General features: G+C 53.1%; 1 protein-coding gene across 1 annotated transcript; it reads left to right on the top strand.

The window, feature by feature from the left end:
• The first annotated feature begins 2,931 nt into the window (after window positions 1-2,931).
• On the top strand, window positions 2,932-7,289 carry LOC101759895 (BTB/POZ domain and ankyrin repeat-containing protein NPR2). Its single transcript, XM_004970040.3, has 4 exons — window positions 2,932-4,221; window positions 4,602-5,352; window positions 5,883-6,092; window positions 6,771-7,289. Exons 1-4 carry the CDS (start codon window positions 3,568-3,570, stop codon window positions 7,043-7,045), a joined length of 1,890 nt encoding a protein of 629 aa, XP_004970097.1. The 5' UTR covers window positions 2,932-3,567; the 3' UTR covers window positions 7,046-7,289.
• The last annotated feature ends 776 nt before the right edge of the window (window positions 7,290-8,065 follow it).

The following is an 8,065-nucleotide window of genomic DNA, read 5'->3' on the forward strand; positions in this document are numbered from 1 at the left end:
ATATTATGTCACCATGATTATCCTTAGAAAGAAGGAAGGTATGACAGGTAGGAGGTAATGTCACCATGATTCTGCAGAAGGTTATCATAACCAGCTATCCCTCGATCCAAACAGAAAACGGGATCATCCCATCCCACATTTATCCCTCAAACCAAACAAAAAACAGGGACGCCCCTGTCCCTCTAACCAAACAAGAAATAGGATCATCCTATCCCAGAAAAGTAGGACAGGACCGTCCCGTCCTACATCGTCTCCCAACCAAACGCACCCATAGAGCACGCCTTGCTCTCCTTGCCCAGCTAAGCAAGGCAAGCCTCATCGAGAGTTCCAATGGCGGGGTGGATAGCCTTGTATCTGTACCCTATCCAACACATACCAGGCCGTCTTCCGTGGCTAGCTACTGGCCATCGCTCGCGGCCATGTCGTCGTCGAAGCGGTGGATGTCCGCCTCCGGCACGGAGCTCCCGGGCCGGTCGCCCCTTCCCCCGCCGCACTCTCGCCAGCCACCTACGGGCCGTCCCTGGACGCCGCCGCCGACGTCGCCAGCTCCGGGTCGGAGTGCAGCGACGCCGCATCTAGGGGCTCCACCACGCCGAGAACGACGGCGGCCTCGAAGTCGCGCTTGCCGCTGCTCCCCTGCACGAGCTCCGTCCGCCTGCTCCGTCCGTCGTCGTCACGGAGCAGCACCGGAGGCGGCGGTGCCGAGGCCGGGCACCAGATGAGGATGGCGCATTCGATCCGGCAGCGGCAGCGGTGCCGGCGGAGGCCGCGGGGGCGGGCGGGGCCGGCGAAGACGGCGCGGCGGGCGGGCGGCGGCGCGGGGCGCAGAGGCCGGGCGCGGAGGAGAGAGAAGAGCGCGGGGGAGGAAAGAGGGAAGGGTACCAGGTGGAATTTTGGAGGAGGGGGACAACTTTTAGCACTTTTAGTCCATTTTAGCACCTCTTGAGAGGCTAATGGATTATGGGGGGCTAAAATTTAGCCCCTCCATTTTAGCCTAGGTGTTTGGGAGGAGGAGGAGCTAAAAGTGACTAAAATGGGGGTGCTAAAATTTAGCACCCTCCTCACAAACAGGGGCTAAAGTGTTTAGTCCACATTTTAGGTCCTATTTGGATAGGGGGTGTTAAAGTTTAACATCCCACTTTTAACACCTTTTTATCACATTACCTCCCAAACACATGTGTTAAAAAGGATGTGTTAAAGTTTAGCACCTCCCAGTTTCATAAACACCTAAGGAGGTGTTAAACTTGTTAAAAGTAGTTCCCCTCTCCACTTTTTCCCATCATTGCCCCCTTCTCTCTCCTCCCTCCCTCTCTGCCGGCCATAAATGAGGGGACAATAAAGTCATTTCTCACCAAAGATGTTAAAGTTTAACACACTATCCAATAAACTTTAGCACTCCATTTGGGAGTGTTAAAACTTTAACACTTGTTAAACTTTAACACGAAGTATCAAACAGACCCTTAGTCCACTTATTTAGCACTTTGGGGACTAAGAGCAACTCCAAGAGTACTCCAAAAAATTCTTCCCCAAAACTATGTATTGGGGGTTCTTCCAAAAAAATTTCCACCAAAACATATCAATCCACAGCGGATCGCTAATAAATAGCCCCAATATTTTAAAACAGGTCACGTCATCGTATTGGGCCCATCGGACGGGACGCGTGAGCGTGCGGGAATCAGGATTGAGGGAGGAATGCTAACGCTAAAATATACGAGGTGGTAGTCTGTTTTTTAGCGTTGCTAAAAAATTGTGGAAGGTTTGGGTGGACTGTTGGAGCTCGTTTTTTCTCTTTTTTCCCTAAAAAATATTGGAAGTAAGATTAGCAGCCTCTTGAAGTTGCTCTAGAAGAAGCTAAAATGGGTGAACTAAACTTTAATACACGATAACCAAACAGGCCCTATATAATAAGTACTAATATAATAGCAATATAACAATATCGTCAGTACAATATTGTATAAACAAGTCGATGACAGCGAGTGGCGACCGTGCTCCTGGAAGCGAGCTTGATGCAGTGGGAGCCTGCCGGGCAGCCTTCTTCCTTTCTAGTTCAGACACGCCTTTCCGTTTCAGCTACAGTACAAGGGATGCAAAAGTCATCCGAGTGAAATAGAGCCCCTCCGCACCTAAATTTTTCTTCATCCCCATCCCTCTTTCTTCTCCAACTCCGGCAAGATTCCGGCGAGGTTAGGGGTTCAGGGGTTGCTGGGGTGGGATTGCTCAGCGGCCGGGCGACGGAGGATGGCGGTTAGGGGTTCAGGGGCAGGCCGGCCCGGCGGAGGTGGCGGGCGCGGGGCGCCACCGGCCGGGCGACAGAGGATGGGGGTTAGGCGGTGCCGGGCGGGGTGTCGATGGTGATGGCGGCGGGAGGGGCAGGAGGCGGCCGCCGCGGAGCTCCGACGGACCCTAGCGTGCCTATGCTGGAGGGGTAGGGGAGGGTCTGGAAGGCGGGTGGCGGAGAGTTGGGGGAGGAAGAAGAAGAGGGGGGGGGGGAGGTTGGGGAAGGAAGAAGAAGAGAGGGAGGAAGAAGAAGAGGGTGAGGAGAGGAGATAAGGGAGAGAGAGGAGGGGTTTGAGCCGCCGATTTTAGATCCAATGATTTAGAAATTCGTGTGAGGAGGGTCTCTATTTCACTAAGCTATAGACACTTTTTAAAATATAAATTATATTGCTATGATGGCATTTGAGAGCGATATTTTCACACACAACTTTCATACACATAAAACTAAAATATTAGCAGATAAGGTTTAGGTTAGAGACTGGAGGGACGACGCCAAGGCGAAGCTCACGCACAGCTTGCCGTCGACGTCACCATGGTCAGGCGTCACCTGTCGACGTATACAGGCCCCGGTTTTCCCTGCAACTTGCGCCGAAACACCTCAGGTCCTTGTAATTTATTACTCGAAAAGCTGATGCCTGTGAATGGGGACGCAGCAAATCCAGCAGTCCCATCCGGCGCCCCCTCTTCTTCGCCGTCGTCGTCTTCCTCGATCCACTCCTTTTCCCTTCCCCCACCCTGCTTTCCACGAAACTGCGTGCCCCCCGGACTCTTCTTCCACGATTCCATTTGACCTCTACCGCGCGCTCCTCAGCCAGTCCTCGCCCCCCTACCAGGTCGTCCGTCGACGCCCCCCCGACAATCTCTCACGTCCTTTTTTTCTCTGCCGCTACCCTACTGCCCACTTGGATCGGTCCTTTGCTTGTATGAGATTCTAGCCGCCGCCCTGTAGAAAAGAGAACCCCAATCTTTGTTGTTCCTGGCCTGACGCAGTGCCGGCGAGATCCGGTCCCGGAATCGCCAAGGCTGGGAAGAGTTGGAGTGAGATTTACGGCGACCTGCGTGCTGCGGTTACGGAGGTCACGTTATCGGGAGGTTCTTGTCGACGCGGATCTGCCTGGGGCCAGCCAAGGAGGGCGCCGAATCGGGGCGTTCGGCCGTGCGAGGCCAAAAAGCTCCCGCCTTGGCTGCCGAAACCGCGTGAGGCGATCACCACCACATGGTCGAGGTGGTCCGGCACAGGTAGGAGCTCTCGCGTCTCGTGCCTTGCCGTTGTGAGACTCGTGGGCAGCCATGGAGCCGTCGTCGTCCATCACGTTCGCGTCCTCGTCGTCGTACCTGTCCAACGGGTCCAGCCCCTGCTCCGTCGCGCTCCCGCCGCCGGGGCCGCCCCAGGCTCCCCCGTTGACCGCCGGCGACGGGTGGGGTAGTGGTGGCGCTGCTGGAGGGAGCAGCAGCAACGTGGAGGCGGTGAGCCTGAACCGGCTCAGCAAAAACCTCGAGCGGCTCCTCATCGACGAGGACCTCGACTGCAGCGACGCCGACATCGAGGTGCCCGACGGTGGGCCGCCCGTCCCCGTCCACCGCTGTATACTCGCCGTGCGGAGCCCCTTCTTCTACGACATCTTCGCCGCGCGCGGCCGCGGAGGCGCAGCGCGAGGTGATGCTGCCGCCGGTGCCAGAGGGGCGGGAGAGGGGGCTGCCAGTGGCAGGCCGCGGTACAAGATGGAGGAGCTCGTCCCCGGCGGCCGCGTGGGGCGCGAAGCCTTCCAGGCGTTCCTGGGCTATCTGTACACCGGCAAGCTCCGGCCGGCACCGCTCGATGTGGTGTCTTGTGCTGACCCCGTGTGCCCTCATGACTCGTGCCCGCCGGCCATCAGGTTCGCCGTCGAGCTCATGTATGCGGCGTGGACCTTCAAGATCCCCGAGCTCATTTCGCTGTTCCAGGTGAGATGCAATTTTTTTCTTGCTTTCCCCTTTGCTAGTAGGACCGGTCTAATTTGTGTAGGAAATGTTTCACTCTAACGTAGTATTGTAATATGACTTCTGTAGACTAGAAAGTATTGGATTCATGATTTTATTTTTGTCCAATCAGCGTATAGTATGCACAATTTTTTGCAGTAACTCAACTGCTAAATTTGTTGGCTCACCCTTTTTTAGTGGACACAACTGAACCTGTCGGCTTGAAGTCTATAAATTGGACTTGAGTTGTTAGGCTATACAGCATATGTACATCAGATTTATTGCTGTGTATATTGTCAGACTGTTGTTCGGCTTTTCTATTTCGACTTAGGAATGCATATGGTTAACATGGTCTTCCTCTGCAGCGGCGGCTTCTTAACTTTGTAGACAAGACTCTAGTGGAAGATGTCATTCCTATTCTGCAAGTTGCTTCACACTCAGAGCTGACTCAAGTGCTCGACAAATGCATTCAGAGGATTGCTAGATCAAATCTTGATGATATATCTTTGGATAAGGAGCTTTCTCCAGAAGTTGTCGAGGAGATAAAAAAGATTCGTAAAAAGTTGCAAACTGCTGATGATGACGCCTCCATTTCGGACCCTGTGCATGAGAAAAGAGTCAGAAGAATCCACAGAGCACTCGACTCTGATGATGTTGAGCTTGTGAAGTTGCTTCTTAATGAGTCTGAGATCACATTAGATGATGCCAATGCATTGCACTATGCAGCTTCTTACTGTGATTCTAAGGTTGTCTCGGAGTTGTTAGAGTTGGGGCTGGCTAACTTGAATTTGAAGAATAGCCGTGGATACACAGCACTCCACTTGGCTGCTATGAGGAGAGAACCAGCTATCATTATGTGCCTCCTTAACAAAGGGGCAACTGTATCACAACTGACAGCTGATGGCCGGAGTGCAATTGGTATTTGTCGGAGGTTAACAAGAGCAAAAGACTACAATACAAAGATGGAGCAGGGTCAAGAGTCAAACAAAGATAGGTTGTGTATAGATATTCTAGAGCGGGAGATGATGCGAAATCCTATGTCAGTGGAAGATGCTGTCACCTCGCCTTTGTTGGCCGATGATCTTCACATGAAGCTTCTCTACCTGGAAAACAGAGGTGAAGTCCACACCATGCTTTGATAAAATGGATCTTATTTGTTTGCCCCTTAAAAATTGCTCAAAATTAGAAAGACACCAGTGGGAACATATTCAAGCTACCTTGTAGTCGAATGACATGTGCCCCTACCTTTCTTCTCAAAAAGAGAAGGCAAAAGGAGAACAACCCACATATCCTTTTCTCTCTTTCTTCAATAGTGTTACATTTATTTATAGGAATAGACCATTGTAGCCACTAGCCGCATAGTCCAAATCAATCAAATTACAGATGACAGACCTGCAATGTCTGTTGCCACTTACCAGTCAACTTTGCACACTCAGCCTAGTAGTGGCCTAGTTCTAGATAACATAATGGGAAGGATTTCACACCATTGGAGATAATCATCAAATAGCACCTTAGAACTTGGGGTGGGTGATATGGTATGGTCATTACCTTTGTTTTATTTGAAGCTTTGGAGGAAGATTGTGCTTTACGTTATTGACTAAACTGTATCCCCCTGGATCATAACATGCCGTGTATCATCCCTGCAGTTGCATTGGCTATATTGTTCTTTCCTGCTGAAGCCAAAGTCGCCATGCAAATCGCGCAAGCAGACACCACAGAAGAATTTGGTGGTATTACTGCACCAGGCACTACAGCACCAAGTACTTCTGGTAAACTGAGGGAAGTCGACCTGAACGAAACACCAGCCATACAAAACAAAAGACTCCGTTCAAGGGTGGATGCGCTGATGAAAACAGGTGAATTTTCAATCATCAAACACTCCATTTCACAGAGCTACTCCTGCACCCATCACCTGAAAATTTAGCTCGGATGCAATGCAATGCAACCACATGTTCCACATAGACCCAAGTCTGGTCATGTGCGTAAAACACAATCACAAATGAGATATGCTTGGTTAAGTTATAGGACTAAATTAGCTTAGCACGGACTCAAATAACTTAACCAAAGATCAATTGGGGTTCATCTAGTGGGTATAACACTTGATCTTAGGATAAACAACAATGTCTCAGGTCTAGTCGAGTACTGACCGAGAGAGTCAGAGAGAGAGTAGAGAGGTCTACCATTGCTCTTGGATGAAGAGCTCGCCATGAGAATACTGCTGAGGGCAACGGTGGCGATGTCAACGGCAGTGGCGTGGCGCAGGTGGCGGCGGTGCTTCCCGCTGCTACAGCACCTAGTAGATTGGGTTTCTGTTAGGCGTGCAAGTGGGGCATGGCGACGAACTTCGGCGTGCGTGCCCCCAGCCCCACCTCTCTTTATAGTGCTGCGCGACGGGGCCCGCAACCTTGAGTTGGTTGTGCGCCCCCGATCAGGGTGCGAGATAGGGTCCGACTCGGTCGTTGACCAAGTCGGTGGAGATTAAACTTCTAACATTAAGAACTTAGTGCTCACTCATATCATCTGGCATTATGCAGTGGAGCTTGGCCGGCGGTACTTCCCGAACTGCTCGCAGGTGCTGGACAAGTACCTGGAGTACAAGTACCTGGAGTACGACCTGCCGGACGGGCTGGACCAGTTCTACCTCCAGAGGGGCACCCCCGACGAGCAGAAGGTGAAGAGGATGCGCTTCTGCGAGCTGAAGGAGGACGTCCGGAAGGCGTTCACCAAGGACAAGGCCGACAACAGCATGTTCTCCGGCCTGTCGTCGTCGTCGTCGTGCTCGCCGCCCCAGAAGATCGCCAAGAAGTGACCGGTTTTTGCCTTGCCGCGTATAGTTTTGTTTTGTAATCACGGTCTTGGAGCCGGGGACAGCGTATAGGGACCGATCGTTAGGCCTGTGAATGTATAGTGCTTACATGCAGTTGGTGCAAGTAGAACTATATGTATGTGAAAAAACATGCCGAGAACACCGTGCAGAAAGATGAACAGATGATCGTTAGAGGTTCTGGATGACATGGATTCAGAAATATCAAAACGAGCTTATAATTTCAAAATGATTAAGGTCCTATTTGGGAAGGGGTGTTAAAGTTTAACACTCCTTTTAACATCTTTTTCACACATTGGCTGCCAAACAGTTGTGTTAAAAGAGTTGTGTTAAAGTTTAACACCCCATTTTTCATAAACACATGAAGGGGGTGTTAAAACTTGCTAAAGGTGTTAAAAGTGATCCCCTAGTTCACATATCCCCTGGTTGCCCCCTCTCCTCCGCTGCCCCCCATCTTCCTCCCCCGATCTGCGCGTGGCACTGCCGCTCTGCGCTCCCTCCGTTGTGCGCTTGTGCCCGCCGCCGCCGGTCCGACCGTCGCGCGCCGCCGCCGTGCCCGCCACCGCCGGTCCGTGCCGCTCCTGCGCCGTCGAGGACGCTGCGTCGTGGGCCGTTGCTCCCACGCTGTCTTCCGCCGCACCGGGGGCTGCCGCAATTCGCGGGGACGGGATCTCGGGAGGAGGGCGACGGCGGAAGCAAGCAGCGCCGGGCTATCCATCCCGCCGGCCATCCCCGCCCGCAGGTCCTCCCATTCCGCCCACCTTCGTCTCCTCCCCACGCCGCCCCAGATCCACGGCGCGGCGAGCTGGTGGACGGCGCCTTGGTCCTCCCCTCCACCCCCGCGGCTAGCTGGCAGCCTCGTGCGGGCAGCGGGCGGCGGCATCTCCTCCCGCCCACAGGTCCTCTTCCCTCTCCACTCCCTCTCTCCCCCATCCTCTCTCTCCTATCGGAGGTAGCGGTGGGCGACCGGGAGCAGCTGGCGCGGCAACAGCGGCCGGGAGGAGC

The sequence above is a fragment of the Setaria italica genome, chromosome V (assembly GCF_000263155.2).
Source record: "Setaria italica strain Yugu1 chromosome V, Setaria_italica_v2.0, whole genome shotgun sequence".
Classification (NCBI taxonomy): domain Eukaryota; kingdom Viridiplantae; phylum Streptophyta; class Magnoliopsida; order Poales; family Poaceae; genus Setaria; species Setaria italica.

Excerpts from the sequence above, each read along its gene's own strand:
- LOC101759895 (XM_004970040.3), top strand. The coding sequence starts at position 3,568 with ATGGAGCCGTCGTCGTCCATCACGTTCGCGTCCTCGTCGTCGTACCTG. Across the intron at positions 5,353-5,882 it reads TCTCTACCTGGAAAACAGAG|TTGCATTGGCTATATTGTTC; the intron begins GTGAAGTCCACA and ends TCATCCCTGCAG. Across the intron at positions 6,093-6,770 it reads GGATGCGCTGATGAAAACAG|TGGAGCTTGGCCGGCGGTAC; the intron begins GTGAATTTTCAA and ends GGCATTATGCAG.